At 50.8% G+C, this 16,277-nt stretch overlaps 1 protein-coding gene across 5 annotated transcripts in view; it reads right to left on the bottom strand.

Annotated features, from left to right (window-relative positions):
* Window positions 1-16,277, bottom strand: part of CSMD2 (CUB and Sushi multiple domains 2) — a 350,153-nt gene that overhangs the window by 173,796 nt on the left and 160,080 nt on the right. For all 5 annotated transcript variants that reach the window (XM_032132060.1, XM_032132059.1, XM_032132058.1 and 2 more), the window contains 2 exons: window positions 8,912-9,024; window positions 1,732-1,809 (listed from right to left, as the gene is read on the bottom strand). In XM_032132060.1, coding sequence (XP_031987951.1) covers window positions 1,732-1,809; window positions 8,912-9,024 — 191 coding nt within the window. The remainder of the gene's footprint in view (window positions 1-1,731; window positions 1,810-8,911; window positions 9,025-16,277) is intronic.

Genomic DNA, 16,277 nt, shown 5'->3' with positions numbered 1-16,277 from the left:
TGGGAGCAGAAGGCTGCCTGAGACAGGGATAATCAGGGCTGAAAATCCAGACCTCACGGAGAGCAGGGCACGGGGAAGGAGCTGGAGACTCGGGGGGCAGGGGGGTGACAAGGACCACGCTGGGAATGGGAAGGAATGGGGCCACCATCACCATTCCCATTATTCCAGCCTGAGCTGCCAGCAGCAGGACGAGACTGGAGCTGCCAAGGTGCTGAACTGGCAGCTCTGAGCTGCTGCCCCTGGGGAGAGGATAAACCAGGCAGAGGGAACGAATTCCTACGTTTTCCTCCTCGGAAATGCAGCAGGGCTGGGACAGGGCAGGACCTGCTAGCAAGGGAAGTGCAGGTGCTGTGTCCTCCTCAGCCTCAGCGCAATAAAAATGGGTAAAACTGCTCCAAAGGCCATTCCCAGGAAGGAGAAATGGGAATTCTGTGTATTGTTAATGCCACAATACTTCATTAAACCGATGACTTCAAGCCAGGCCAGCATTCATCGCTCCCTCCCCCACATTCCCCAAAATCCAGGACACCCCACTCCAAACACATCCCTCTGTCTCCACGCCAAGCCAGGGGTGTTTTCCAACCAAATTTCCCACTCAGTTAAGTGCACTGGGATGTTCATCCCAAGTAATTTCTTCCTGGCAGGGAATGCATCACCCAGCCAGGAACGGGACTCAGAGTTTTCCTTTAAAACGGAATCAATTTTCCCTGGACACGCCCCCAATGTTTTCTGCTCTGGAGATTTTGGGGCTGTTTTTTACCTTGTTGAGCCTTGCTCCCAAAAATCCAGAGCTTCTAAACATTCTCCTGGGAGCTGGGAGGGAGCCCCTCACTCCAGACAGACACTGAGCCACGATTCAGATCCAGACCATTCATTTTTCTGGATTTGGTATCCAAAATCCACCAGAATGAAACATCCAAACCACTCCTCTCTGATGGGGGTAATGGGCTGTGCAAGGAAATGAGCAATTCCAGCCTCTCCCCTAAAACCCATTTGGAAAAATGCTACATCCTGCTCCCACGTGAATCCTTAGTATAAAATATTATAAAATATAAAATATTAACTCCAAGGCAGATTCCCTCCTGTTTTATTTTAGAGTCACCACAAGAGCCCAAGAGTCAGGGACAGAAACCACAGGTTTTGCTCCTGATTTGGGAAGCACCTGATGGGAAGATGGAAGATTTCCCACCTACCAGAGGGAGGCACAGCAGTGACAGGGGACGCTCTGCCCCTGACACACCAACCACCAACCACAACCACTGAAGCCGAAAAAGCAACACTCTAAACCCAGAACTGGGACTTTTCTGCAGGGAAAAGGGAGTAAAACTCAAGTAGAAAAAGGAAGACGCTGCTACTGCCTCGGAAAAGTTTTTTTTTGGTGTTGTTCCTTACCCCTGCTCCTCATTAACAGTGATAACATCAACCCCATTCCCAAAATTCTTTATTTTCCCCACTAAAAGGAGCCCAAAGCCACAACCCCCAGGCTGTCCTGGAGCACAGAACCAACCAAATCCACACACTCCAAGCCCCTCATCCCCCTTCCAGGAGTTAGTAAATGCTTGTGAACAGAGCACCAGGAGGAGGAAGTGATGCAGAAATGCAGGGGGAAGAGAGGGAAAAGCGCCCGAACTTGTAAGAGTGGCAGAGTTTTAGAGATTACTGGCAAGTCCGATGGAATGTTCCAGGAGATTGTTATCGAAAAGACAGCAAAGGAAGAGCCAAAAAACTTACACACAGATGTCTTCTGGTTGTTGTCCTTGCTGGGCATGAGCTTCACCCCTCTGGACTTCAGCTCCATCTGCTTCTTGACTGCAGGGATTGGAAACAAAGGAGAGACGAGGAAAAGGTTTAGCTGAGCTCCAGGGATTTTAAAGTTTTCATTTTAAAGAGAAAACGAAGCTGAAGTTGCGCATCACCCACATCCTGCATCCTTCCAACTTAGCCTGACTCCCCCCCCCGCCAAAGCAGGAGGGATTTATTTTCCATGTTACGGCTTTGGAGAGGTTTAATCTGAGCACAAAAATGGGGTCCAAGCCCCCTCATCCCTCTGTAACACTAAAAATGGGAGACAGGAGAAAGGGAAGCTCTAAAAAACTTCAGGGATGCTGAGAGGAAAATGCTGAGGTGGTCTCCCCCCTGGTTTTCCTGCTGCAGGAATTTATTCCATGAATCCATTATGGAATATCCAGAGCCTTTCCAGGGGAGCACTCACATCCTAAAAACTGCACACATGGTCTGAATAAACAGCAGACTCCAAAAAGCAGGAAAATTGCAGGCAAAACAAAATCAAACCCAGATTATTGGCAAAGGGAAACACATCCATCTGGAGCCCCACATCCAAATGTGACCATTCACTCTCTCCCTGCTGCAAACCTCCACCAGAAGAGGAGAAAAACCAGGAAAGGGAACAAGAATGCCATCCATCTCCAAGAGCCCCATCCTTTCCCAACAGGCAGCTCCCCACGCCAGGGAACAGCAATTTGTTTTCCTGATGTGGATTTGGCTGCTGCAGCCGAGGCTCCCTCCAGCCCCGAGGGTTTGACACAAACCCCACCTGGCAGAACCATCTGGGAGCAGCACAAACACCTGGAATTGGAATAATCCAGCCTTCCCTGGCAGGAATTGGGATAACCCAGCCTTGACTGGCAGGAATTGGGATAGCAGGGCCTTCCCTGGCAGGAATTGGGATAACAGGGCCTTCCCTGGCAGGAACTGGGATAATCCAGCTTTTCCTGGCAGGAACTGGGATAGCAGGGCCTTCCCTGGCAGGAATTGGGATAACCCGGCCTTGACTGGCAGGAACTGGGATAATCCAGCCTTCCCCGGCAGGAATTGGGATAATCCAGCCTTCCCTGGCAGGAACTGGGATAGCAGGGCCTTCCCTGGCAGGAATTGGGATAACCCAGCCTTCCCTGGCAGGAACTGGGATAACCCGGTCTTCCCTGGCAGGAATTGGGATAATCCAGTTTTTCCTGGCAGGAATTGGGATAACAGGGCCTTCCCTGTCAGGAATTGGGGTAAGAGGGCCTTCCCTGGCAGGAATTGGGGTAACAGGGCCTTCCCTGGCAGGAATTGGGATAATCCAGTTTTTCCTGGCAGGAACTGGGATAGCAGGGCCTTCCCTGCCAGGAATTGGGATAGCAGGGCCTTCCCTGGCAGGAACTGGGATAATCCAGCTTTTCCTGGCAGGAATTGGGATAAGAGGGCCTTCCCTGGCAGGAATTGGGATAGCAGGGCCTTCCCTGGCAGGAACTGGGATAATCCAGCTTTTCCTGGCAGGAATTGGGATAAGAGGGCCTTCCCTGGCAGGAATTGGGATAGCAGGGCCTTCCCTGGCAGGAATTGGGATAATCCAGTTTTTCCTGGCAGGAACTGGGATAGCAGGGCCTTCCCTGGCAGGCTGGAGCTGATGTGGTTGAAGAGCAGCCTCCCAGCAGAGAGCTCCGTGTCCAAACCACTTTGTGGGAGCCTCTTCCTGATGAGCCAGCCCTTATCCGTGGAGAAACCCAGCCGGGCTCCCACTTCAAACCCTTTCTCGCCGTGTTCTTCATCTTGTCAGCCTTTCATCCCTAAACGAGCCCATTCCTAAGACAAAGCTGTCAAGAAGAATTACCCATGTAACTAACGAGGGGGTTTTTAATCGTGCGCGCTTCTTTTTTGGGCTTAAAAAAAGCCCGTTTGGAACAGCTGCTGCAGGAGCCTCAGCCAGGGAGAGGCTCCTTGAAGCTCACCTGAGGTGGTGCTTTGAGGGAGATGCTGGGTGCAGCTCTTCACTCATCATCTGCTCCCAGCTTTTGGCTTTCTCTTTAAACAAAGCAGCAATAACTTCAATCTGAGGGCTGCATTAGCTGACAAATATTCATGAGGGAAAGCTGCTGCTGCTCCTCAGCAGCTTCAATTTGTTCAGGGGAGCTGCCTTTTTTCATTAATTGAAGAAGGGAAAACTAATTAACAGCAGGCTGCTGTCAAAGCAAATCGAACTCGTGTTTCTTTTTACTCCAAATCCACCTGCAAGTGCAGCAGGAGGAAAAGAAAGCAGCAGGTTTTGGGATGCCCCGAAGATCCACGTGGATGGGAATCACAGGATATTTCCAGCCTGATCTCAAGGATTTTAATAAATGTGTTATCAGTGGATCAAAGAAAGGACGTGGGGCTACCAAAACTCACATTTTAGGGGTAAAAACCTGTTTCTGCCTCAACTAAAATAGTGACAGACCATCCTGCAGTGATTCTCCAGCTTCTTCCGAGCAAACACAGGGATAACACCCCCCAATCCCAGCCAACATTCCCTACCAGGCAATAAAACCCAGTCAATTCCAAGTTTCCAAGGCTGGATTTGGGCTATGGCAGGGTGTGGACTGGGACTGTGCAGTCTCTGAGTCGCTGCTCTGGGGTTGTGCTTTGGGGCACGATCAGTGACGGAGCAGCTTTATAAAATAATCCCATTTTTGTATTCCCACTGCACATCCCGTTATCCGCTCCCCAGGGAATGTTTCCACTCTCCACACACACACAAAAGCTCAGCTCAGCTGATTTGTGCACGATACAGGGAATTTAGAGGCCGAGCAAAGCTTCCCAAGCATTGGTGAACCCCCCCAGGGCTGATGGTGGCACCGTGGATGGGATGAGACATCCTTGGAAAGGTCAACTTTTCCCATCAGGACACAGCAGCCTGCACGGATTTCCCCAGTGCGGAACATCCCAAATCCAGGAGAAGGCAATGGAAGGTGGCAGGGGGTGGAACAAGATGGGCTTTAAAGTCCTTTCCAACTCAAACCATTCCAGGATTCTCTGGCATGGGGAATTCATAATTTAGATACACCCGGGCCTGGAAATTTTTCAGGGACACATTTCTAACCAAGGTTCTCCCAGAGCCATCCCTGCCAGATCCCATCCAACAAACACCCTGCTCCAACCCTGTCCCTGATGGAAAACCAATCCCAAAATCCAGAGGCTGAGCTGCATCCCCAGGAAGCATCTCCTCCCTAATTGCATCGTGTCCCTTTCCAGGATAATTGATAAACAGGGATCACTGCATCCTCTGCTCCTCATCCTTCATTCTGGAGCCGTAATGATGGGAGTCAGGCTTTACAAACGACTCCATTTAGATCAGCAGCAGGCACAATAAAGCACCACTTGTTTCTGGTTTGGTTTGGTTTTTTTTAATTAAATAAATCAGAACAATTCTCCCACTCCCTGCCCTCAAAAATCCGGTATTTGAAAATCTACTTTGTTTGGCAATTGGAATGTGGAGCAGTACTACAAAGGACTGTGTCAGGATAATTGGATGAACACAAACTCCTGTTTTCTGGAGGGTTTTGCTGCTCACACACATCCAGCAGATCTAATGGAATACTCAGCATCCTGTCAGATTTGAGAGATGACATTACAGAGCTCTGCCAGCGCGGCAGGCAGGCCGGGCTGCTCCTTTCCAACCACTCCATGTTGCTCTAAATGAGAATTTAAGCAGACATTTATTTATTTTTAATTTGGAAAACAGCATTTCAGCAGCAACAACCAAAAAAATCTATTCCGTGAAGCTCTGTTCTCCTTGCTGGGGGAATTGCTGTTAAATCCAGCTCCTGCCTGGATCCTCCTCCCGCTGGGATGATTCAGCAGCTCCAGGGATGCAGCAGGATGCTCACAGCGGTTCTGGTTCTTGGGGGTGAAGAGAAACCCCCTCGAATACAACTCTTTGGGAAAATCCCTCTTTTGGCAGCCTTAGCAGTGGATCTTTGGGAATCAGAGCCTGCACAAGCACCAGAGTTGCCCAGGAGACTGCACAGGGTTCATGGCAGGAGCTAAAAATCCCTTTGCAGCCCAAGGGGGTGACCCAGGATGAGGAGTGGGAGATCCAGGATAAAGGGTGGGAGATCCAGAATGAGGAGGGGGAAGATCCAGGATGAGGAGTGGGAGATCCAGGATGAGGAGTGGGAGATCAGGATGAAGACGGAAAGATCCAGGATAAAGAGTGGAAGATCCAAGATGAAGAGTGGAAGATCGAAAATGAGGAGGGGAACATGCAGGATGAGGAGGGGGAGATCCAAGATGAAGAGGGGAGATCCAAGAGGAGGGAAAGATCCCAGATGAGAAATGGAAGATCCAAGATGAGACGGGGAACATCCAGGATGAGGAGGGGAAGATCTGTCCAAACTGAAGCCTATCCATGGACAGATCTGTAAATCCAAGCCAGCTGACGGGGCTGGGAGCACCCTGGGATAGTGGAAGGTGCCCATGGCACGGGGTGGAACCGGACGCGATTTAAGGCCCCTGCCAACCTAAACCATTCCAAGATTCCACGACACCCTCAAAAAGCCATTTGTGTGTCTCACACGTGCCACAGAGAGCTCCCCAGCCCCTCCCTGGCGGAGCCAGCTCTGCTGGGATCTGTCCTGTGCCAGGGCTGGAGCTCATCCCATTTATCTTCCTGCCGGAGGGAAGGGAAGCGGCCGGGGCGGGGAGATCGATAAAAGCTGCAATTATGTGCTGGTAACAATCAGCTCCAGAGCAATTAGGGAGCCAAGTTCTGCCATAAAACATGTGCAGAGAGGGGCAGCAGAGCCAGGGCAGCATTCCCATCTCTCCAGCATCTCTGCAGTTCCAGCCCTGCCCTTCCAGCCCCTCTGACCGGGGAGGACAGGGGACATCTGAGGTGCTGCCACCTCGCCTGACTAGAACACTTCTGTAGTATTTTCTTCCACCTGCAGGCACCTTTTTGAAGAGCCAGGATGGGAAGAAAACAATAGAAAAAAAAATCCTATGCACAGATTTCTCAGAGCCCCTTTGATTTCCTTGCACAGGGAATGGGGAAAAAACATCTGCAAAGATCAAGATTCACCTTAACGAAAGGGGAAAGGGAAGGGGGAAATATTTAACTCTCCCAGGAAGGGAACGAATTTGCTGTATTCAACAACAACAACAAAACAAAAAACCCTTTCCACAGCCTGATTGCATCTAACCTGGCTTTTACATTCCTGAAGTGATTTCCAAATGAGGGCACGGATTAGGGAACAGGCAGCGAAGGTGTTCCGCAAAACTCGGGATCAATTGAAACAAGCTGCAAGGGAAATTGTTTTCTTATAGATTATCAGCAAAGCCAGGCCCCATCCCAGAGGACACAGGGGGTTCATTAATGATGTACAGACACGTCTTTGGGAAACAGACAACAAATTAGAGCCGCCCTAAAGCCTCCCCTCCTTCTCCTGGCCGATGCTGATCCGGCTCTCCTGATGAAAAATGCATTTCAGCTGCTGTGCTTCCCGTGGAATGACACGGCCTGTTTTGTAGGGATTTATCTCCAGTGAAATATTTATGTCCAGGCCAGGTTGCTGGAAGGGTTACAGGAAGGTTTTTAAAGTATCAGCATCTCCTGTCCTACAGATCCTGCTGCCTGCAGACACCTCCCCTTCATCCCAGGGAGCTTTTATTGCTTGGCTGCTTGTTCTGCTTTGTTTTTTAAGCACTGGAAGATAGAAAAAAGCTGCCAAGCTCCACAAAAACCAGCAGGAAAAACGAGGGCAGGTCCCCTCTGGCAGCTGGGCCGAGATCCTGCCTCGATTCCAGCTCAGGAACGGGGAGTTCAGTTCATTTTCACACACTCCATGCCCAGTTCATTCCCTCTGCCAGCACCGCTTCTGCGGCGTGCACGAGAGGAGAACCCCGGACATTTATCTAATCAAGGGGAATTAGAACACTCCTCTTGACTTTCCCATTGAGGGAGAAAGGCTGGCTCAGACAGGTGCTTCGGAGAAAGCAGCGCTCCTGCCAGCCAGGGAAAAGGCACCCCAAGGGAAGCTGCCCTTTCCAGGTGTTTGTGCTGCACAGCAACAACAAAAGGGTTTGGCTTTTTCCCTTGTAATAAAGTCATTTACGGGGTCAAGGAAAGCAGGAAAGTTGAATAATGATGTGGTTCGTGTGCTGAGGCCGTGACAGCACTGCTGAGAACAACCAGGGAGCATCCAAATGGGGCAGCTTTGTGGATTTGTCCAAGGAAAATCCTTTCCCTTTCCCCTGACTCCTCTCCAGAGCTGTGGAACTTCTTCCCAGCAAAAGGAAAAAACCTGCTGAGCTCCACGGAGCCCAGCCTTGGGAGGGGACTGCATGAGGGACTGGATGTCATTCCTGCTCCTTCCTGCTTCACTTCCCCTCTCCTGGATCCTGCCTCCAGAGCCAGCTGCACCCACAACCTCCTTCAAAGTCGTCACAGGAAATGGTGGGAACACTTCCAAGGAATCCACTCAATCCATTCCCGAGACCCTCTGCTCCCAGCCCAGGCTGCCACAGCCTCGGAGCAGCATCTTCTCTCCACTGCCAAAGGATCTCCTGTTCCTCAACAGCCCCTGAACATCCCAATCCTGAAATCTTTTAATCCCAAACCTGAATTCTCCCCCTGGGAGGGTGGGGAGGGGCTGGGATGGATTTCCCAGAGAAGCTGTGGCTGCCCCTGGATCCCTGGAAGTGCCCAAGGCCAGGTTGGATGGGATGGGAATGGATGGGCTTGGAGCTCCCTTCCAACCCAAACCCTCCTGGTATTCCAGAACTTTACAGATTCAGGTGTCACTGCTCTTTTACAGATGGAGAAATGAACTCGGGAAGGAATATTGGGAAGGAATTCCTGCCTGGGAGGGTGAGGAAGTCCTGGCACAGGGTGCCCAGAGAAGCTGGGGCTGTCCCTGGATCTCTGGCAGTGTCCAAGGCCAGGTTGGACAGGGCTGGGATAGGGAAAGGTGGCACCAGATGGGTTTTAAAGTCCCTCCCAACCCAAACCATTCTGGGGTTGTGTGAAACCCACGCTCTGGGAGATTTCAGCTGGCAAATGAACAGCAGCAGGATCGTGCAGGGAGGCAGCTGTGGATTCCTGGGGAAGCTGGGATGGGCAAGGCCAGGCAAGGGCATTCATTTATTCCTCTACCTTGGTACTGGGCGCTGAAGCCCTTCTGCCTGTGGTTGCCGTCGGAGGTGAAGTGCAGCCGCAGCCAATTCTTACTGCTGATCACGGGGGCCGGCAAATTCATCCCGGTGAACCTGCAGGAGAGCAAGGAGCCACGTCAGCATCCCGGGAGTCACACCCCAAACCCGGCTCTCCAGGCCATCCTCCTCCCCCGGGAATTCGGGAACTCCTCCGTGGGCACCATGGAGGACTCCTCCGTGCTCCAGGAGAGCACCCCCTGCCCCACGGGGGCTTCCAGCCTCTCATTCCTGCTGGGATTCCCATCTGAGAGCTCCATGGTTGTCACTGCAGGGGTTTCCATTCCTTTTTCCTAAGGCAAAGAACATTCCCAAGCTTATTCAGTTCCCTTCCTCACACTTGGTGAACCCACGACAAAAAACTCTGTTTAGTTTAACTCAGGAAGGGAAAGGATGGCAAAAACCTCCTTGATTTTGATTTTATTTACGACCTGTCCCAACCTGAGGAAGATTCCAGCCAGCCACCAAGGTGGGAAGCTCCAGAACCCAGCAACCGCCCTTCAAAACTCTTTATCATTTTATTTCCTTCTAAAATACGAGGCTCTTTGCTTCATTAAACTCCAGCTCACAATTCCTGGCTGACTTTTATCCCAAGCCAAGTTTTAGACTGGAACACAACATTTTTCCCAAGTCACAGCACTTGGACTGAGGTCCACAGCGGTGACATCCACCATGGTGGGGACCCCACCAGGAGCAAAGCTCTCATGGAACCTTGCTCCTGTTCACAAAAGTTCATTATTTTAATCCCCAACTATCACTTATTTAATTACTGCCATTCCAACACAATTTATTGCCATTCCAAGACCCATTATTGCCATTCCAACACCCCTGGTTTTTTAGGTGAAGGCAAAAGGATCCTGGGAATCTCCTCCATCCAGAGGATAATTCAGATTTGATTCTTAAACATTTTTTAGCAGCAGATCTCACAGCCCACGGAGCATTTGAAGAGCCCTTCAGTCACCCAGCGCCTCCAGAGGTGACCTCAGCTCCTCCAAGTGGGATCCAGGCTGGAATTGGCAGCACTAATTAATGCAGAGGGGCTGCCCTGTGGCCCGTTAATGAGCTGCAGGGTGATTAGGCTGCAGAACTAACGAATCTCTGCCGCCTACAGTACGATCCAAAGGCTGGATTATCCCGTGCCTGGATCCTGCAGCGCTCAGAGCGGGACTGGAACATTTTAAAACTGGGCTTTCAGGTTGTTCCCAACCATTTCTCCATCGATTATTTCCATCTCTGGTGCCAGGAAGGCGAGGTGGTGCAGAAACAGGTTCTCTGTGGCTTTTTGCCATCCTTGGGAGACTCCAAGGCAGCTGAACCGACTGAATTGGGAACTTTCTCATATAACCAAGGTCAAACAAACAGATTTGGGGCTGAGATCAAACATGGGATGCCTCAAACCGATCCTGAGGAAGTTCCCCTGGCTGGTTGTTATGGCAACAGCCTTAAACTTAATATTCCCACCCCCCCAGGGCCCTGTCACTGTTCACTCCGCATCAGCAGTCAAACCCCTCATAAATAATCTTCAGCTATGCAGAGCCAAATTTCCCTTTCACAGCTGTAATTCAACAGCCTGAGATAAAAATGAGACAACAATAAACCAAAGCTGCCGGAACGAGGCTCAGTTTCTCCTGTCCCCCCTCCCTTTTTCTGTTTTTAATCAGCACATCCCTGAAGGGTGGATTCAGCAGCCTGAGAACCGGGATCCACTGAGACAGGCACTTCATCTCCACAGGCTCATGGAATCATTAAGGTTGGAAAAGACCTCCAGGATCACCAAATGCAGGCCCTCCTGAGCCTCCTCTTCTCCAGGCTGAGCCCCCGCCAAGTTCCCCTTCCAGAAGTGATTTTCCAGATCCACCCCACCACGAACTTCCAAGGATCCCAAATGCTTGAACTGTTCGAATTCCACCAGCCCAGTGAATGAACACTTGGAAAATCAATTGGAAAACATCAATGGATGGCACTTCCTGCTGCCTTTGAACAGCAGGAAAAATTCCTGAAGGCAAAACCAGGAGAGGGGACAAAAAATCCATCACAGTCCCGGTGCTCTGCACCCACGGAAGATTTAGGGAGAAGGAAAACCTTTCCCTGACTTTCCTGCATGGGAATTTTCCTCAGCTCCACGTGCCACTTGCTCAAGACATCAACAGCTTTTGGAAAGGGTGAAATCAGCCAAGAAATCCCCACCAGCTCCTCACTTCCAGGCACAGCCTGTCAGACTCACACACACACCACCTCTGCTCCCTCCAAAGCTCCCTCTTCTCTCCCCTTTCTCATCTGAAATCCAGCAGCAGAACTGCAGGATGAAGGATTCCATCCCCTAAAAGGATGGAAATTTTCCCACCCAATCTGCCCAGCCCCAGACTGGGTGAGAAAAGGGGTTAAAATGCTCTGGATAAGAAGTGCCACGGCTGGAGCTCAGCATTCCACAGAAAACTCTGTGCCCACCTGCAGCCTTTCACCAGGAGGCTCCCACAGGTTTGAAATAATCACTAGAGGGCATGAATAGTTAATTGATAATGGAATATTTAATTACAGCTGCACAGCCTCGCCATGCAAATGTCCTGGCTGCTGTGGAGGGATCCCAGAGGGAGTGGGAAGGATGCTCAGCTGGGAGGAGAATCAGGAAACCAGGGAATCATCCCAAATCACCAAGCAGGGGCTTGGGGACAGGGCAGGCGGGTCCCACAGGCACTGGGCAGGGTGACAGCGGCCACACAAGGGCTGTGACAAGCTGGGGACATGCAGGACCCCGGCTCTGCACCACCAACCCCTCAGAGCCACAGGAGCTTTCCCGAGACACCCAACTCCATCTCCAGGAGAACACCGGAATCCCAGGAATTCCATTAGACCTGGAAACACCCAGGGATGACTAAAGGGAGCTCCGAGTCCCCTCCACCTTCCCAGCACTCTCTGCACCACGGGGGGTGCTCGGAATTCCCAGCACTCCCCATTAACCCAATCAGTAATGGGGTTTCTGATAGGGGCCTGGCAATAAAACCCCTTTCTCCCGGCCCTCTGCCACTGTGCTCCTCAGTCAGTATTCCAGACTTCTCCTTTTTCTCTGATTTGATTTAATGCCCATTAAATCTGAAAACCTCTTCCAGCCTCTGTCCATGTCCCCCTTCCTGCCATCACCAGGACATGGAAAATCATCCCAGAATCATGGAATGGTTTGGGTTGGAAGGGACCTTAAGGCTCACCCAGTGCCACCCCTGTCATGGGCAGGGACACCTCCCACTGACCCAGGCTGCTCCAAGCCCTGTCCCACCTGGCCTTGGACACTTCCAGGGATGGGCAATCACTTAATATTGATACAAATCTGATCAAATTTCAAGTGACTTCAACATCAGACACCCAGCACACAGAAATCAATGCTCAGGAAATACAGGAACTCCTGGAACTGCCTGAAGAGCATCAAAACCCCCTCAGTGGCAGTGAAAATTTAAAAATATGGGGTTTTTTTCTGGATGTCTGAGCCCAATTTATCTCCTCCTGCAATTCAAGCTCGTGGTGGAGGAACAGATTTTAGGTTTTTACCCCGTGGTTCTTTGTGGCACAGAGAAACAGGAGCACGCCGGGAGCTTTCCATCCCTCCTGCTGCACCCACTCCTGGATTTATTTCCCTCTCTGACCACCCTAAGTGCCATGAAAAGCAGCCAGCCATCCCCCCAGGACACCAATCCCCACAGAAATGCTGCTGTGCCTCCCACGGTGCTCCCAAAGCCATTCCTGCCCTGGCAGGAGCTGTGGGTCCGTCCCTCCCGCTCCCTCAGAACCATCCTTGTGCTTTCCTGGGCATGGTGGGATTTGGTTGGACTTGATGACCTTGGAAGTCTTTTCCAATGATTCCACGACCAGCAGGATTTCAGGATTTTCCTCTTTATTTTCGTGGTTTCCTTTGCTGTCACTGCCCTGTCCCCAAGCCCCACCTGAACTCTGCTCAGCCTGAGGAAAAAACTTCATCTCAAGCAACAGATTTTACCCCAAATCCCTTCCAGCAGCGTTTTTAACCCGGGATATTTTTCCCTTGAGTGGCACCGAAGCCTCCACATTAAACCCAATTCCTTTCTTGCAGAACACAGAGGGGTTAACGCCATCAAAACTCCTCTTTTTTGAGAGAAAGCACTGAAGTGTGGCCTTCTCAACTCTTTTCTTTATTCCTTTCCTTGCTCTCGTATTTCCCACCGAATCCAGGCATTAAATATTTATCCCATTCCCATCCCAGGCACAATTAGTATGGCTGTACATGCATGGCACTGATTACTCTGCATTCACGTCCCATTATCTATTTACAACCCCAATTCCTGCTTTCATTTGTTTCCACACGGAGAGAAAGAAAAGGAAAGGGGAAAAAAAAAAAAAAATCAATGAAGTGTCACAAAGTGAGGCAGAAGCTCCGGAGGAGCAGCAGGAGATGTTTGCACACGGATTTGAAGCACCCTGAAATTAATCCAATCATGCATTTGGCCATTAGTTCTTCTTAAATGCACCCAAACACAGTGAGAATTCCTGGTGTGGATGCTGCAAACCAGTGCAGGAGTCAAAGGTCAGGAATTCCAGCGGCAATCCCGTTATTTCAAGTGAAATATGTGGAGAGGATGGGTTTAAACATCAACTTGAATTGCCCAGAATCGGGGTGCAGTCCAACACCAGCTTCAAACAAAAGCAAAGGGCATCACTGGGGATGTTTTATCTTCTCCTCCCTCCCCCCCCTCCAAGAACTGCTTTTGTTGATTTAATTAAACCTCTGTGTTAATTTTATTTCTCTATTTTTGGTTTGCCACCCCCTTGGATCTCTGCTGATAAGCCCTGACATCAGCCAGGATCCTGGGTCCTCCTGGAGCCTCCACCACAAATTCTGGGTGAATCTCCCTGATATTTCATCTTCCTGGACTTGGCTCTGCCTTTTCCTGCCCTGGCTGTGTTTAACCCAAAGTGAGACCCACTGGAGTGGCTGGGGGGGGAGGAGGAGGAGGAGGAGGGGGAGGAGGAGGAGGAGGAAGAGGAGGAGGAGGAGGAGGAGGAGGAGGAGGAGGAAGAGGAGGAGGAGGAGGAGGAGGAGGAGGAAGAGGAAGAGGAAGAGGAGGAAGAGGAAGAGGAGGAGGAAGAGGAAGAGGAAGAGGAAGAGGAAGAGGAAGAGGAGGAAGAGGAAGAGGAGGAGGAAGAGGAAGAGGAAGAGGAAGAGGAAGAGGAGGGAGAGGAGGAGGAGGAGGAGGAAGAGGAGGGAGAGGAGGAGGAAGAGAAGGACGAGGAGGAAGAGGAGGAGGAAGAGAAGGAGGAGGAGGAAGAGGAGGAGGAAGAGGAAGAGGAAGAGGAAGAGGAGGAGGAAGAGGAGGAGGAAGAAGAGGAGGAGGAGGAGGAAGAGGAGGGAGAGGAGGAAGAGGAGGAGGAAGAGGAAGAGGAGGAGGAAGAGGAAGAGGAAGAGGAAGAGGAAGAGGAGGAGGAAGAGGAGGAGGAGGAAGAAGAGGAGGAAGAGGAGGAAGAAGAGGAGGAAGAGGAGGAAGAAGAGGAGGAGGAAGAGGAGGAAGAAGAGGAGGAAGAAGAGGAGGAAGAGGAGGAAGAAGAGGAGGAAGAAGAGGGGAGATTCCAGCAGCATTCCCATGGATGGAGAAGTCACAGCTGGCAGTTAACAGGAAATCCAAGGCGAAGAACACCCCTGGATCACCTCCACCTCTGGAAATGTTCCAGGCCAGGTTGGACAGGGCTCGGAGCAGCCTGGGACAGTGCAAGGTGTCCCTGCCCATGGATGGCGTGGGATTGGATGGGATTTAAGGTCCTTTCCAACCCAAGCCATTGTGGAATTCCACGACTCACACCGGATTCAGCGCTGTGGACGTTCAGTTTAACCAGAATTGTTGAGGGCACAGAACTGAGCCCAAGCCCCAGCACCCCCAGTTTCTCTCCAGAGCCCCATCCCCAGCCCAGCCAGAGCCTCCTTTTCCCTCCCATCCTTCATTCCACAGCCCCATCCTGCCAATTCCGGGATTCATTTCCCTCGCAGTGCAGCTCAGGGACACCTCTCAGCAGCTCTTGATCTCCCTGTGTGTTATTATTCACTTCACCTGTATTTTTAACTTTTCATCCAAACCTCTCCTCAAATCATCAGGAGAGCTGTACCATTAATTCTGAACATCTTACTGGAGCTTGTCTGCTCTCTTAAACAAAATATACTTAAGCACCTCTGGACCTCATTTTCTGGTCACAGGAGACGTCTCCTCACAATGGACTTTCACAAGGAAAATGAATAATTAGATCCAGTTATTGTTCCTCCTTTCGTGCTGCAGGGATGGGAGGAGCACACCTGCATCTGAACTCTGCTCCAGAGCCTGGAAGTGGCTCAGGAAGGGCAGGGAGAGATCCCAAATCACCCCACGTCTTGGGAAGCGGCAGGTTTGGGACATGTAAACCCTCTGATTATAGGGAATTCTGTAAAAAACCACTCCACAAACAAGGAGAAGGAACTTCTGGGACCAATCAAGGCAGGGATTTCCCTTGGAAGGATGTGCCCCTTCCAGGCTTCCCAGTCCCCCTCCTTCACTGGAATGTTTTTAAGACTGGAATTCCCTACTGGAATATTTTTAAGACCCATCTTAACCCCAAGGATGGATTTAACCAAGCTTCTTCCTGCAGGAGGAGCAGTGTACTCCTCATTTCCCCAAAAAGAAGGGGAATTTCCTTAAGGACGGGCTATTTCCAGCTGGGAGTGTGGAAAACTTCCTGACATGTTCACACCACCACCCCTGCCGCCCCAGACTCCAGGGAATCCGGTGGCTCCAGATCCTGATGGAAAGGACGGAACGGGACAGATTTGCTTCAAATCAATCCAGTCCAAAAAACGCCACCAGCGCTGAGCCAGAACCCTTGGACTGGAAATGAAGGAATTCTCCTGATCTGGGCTTAGTCTCAGCCTTAAACCCAGGCTGCAGCTTAAGGGTAAATCCTTCAGGAGCAACTTTCGGCCTCCACCCCTCTGCCCTTGTTGTTTCCTTCCTCAGAACTCCGGTGATGTGGTAACAGCAGAGATCGCTCCCAAAGCTCCCACTTCCAGGGATGCCTGTCCCTGCTCCTTCCAGAAGCTGCTGCTGGAAGGGAAATCCCATTAATTCACCCCCCACTTCCCTTTTCCTTCTTTTTCCCTTGTATTCCCTCAAAAGGTGAAAGTGTTTCGGAGCAGCAGCAAAACTTCCATCGTTGACAGCATCTTCAAATCTTGCTCTTTCCCACAGAAATTTGCTGGCTGGAACCAAATCAATCCCTTTTTTTCATTTTTTTCTTCTTTTTGCAGGAACTTTTGCACTGGAGTTCTT

Source organism: Corvus moneduloides, chromosome 23 (genome assembly GCF_009650955.1).
Source record: "Corvus moneduloides isolate bCorMon1 chromosome 23, bCorMon1.pri, whole genome shotgun sequence".
NCBI classification, from domain to species: domain Eukaryota; kingdom Metazoa; phylum Chordata; class Aves; order Passeriformes; family Corvidae; genus Corvus; species Corvus moneduloides.
This window is presented reverse-complemented; position numbering and strand designations above follow the sequence as displayed.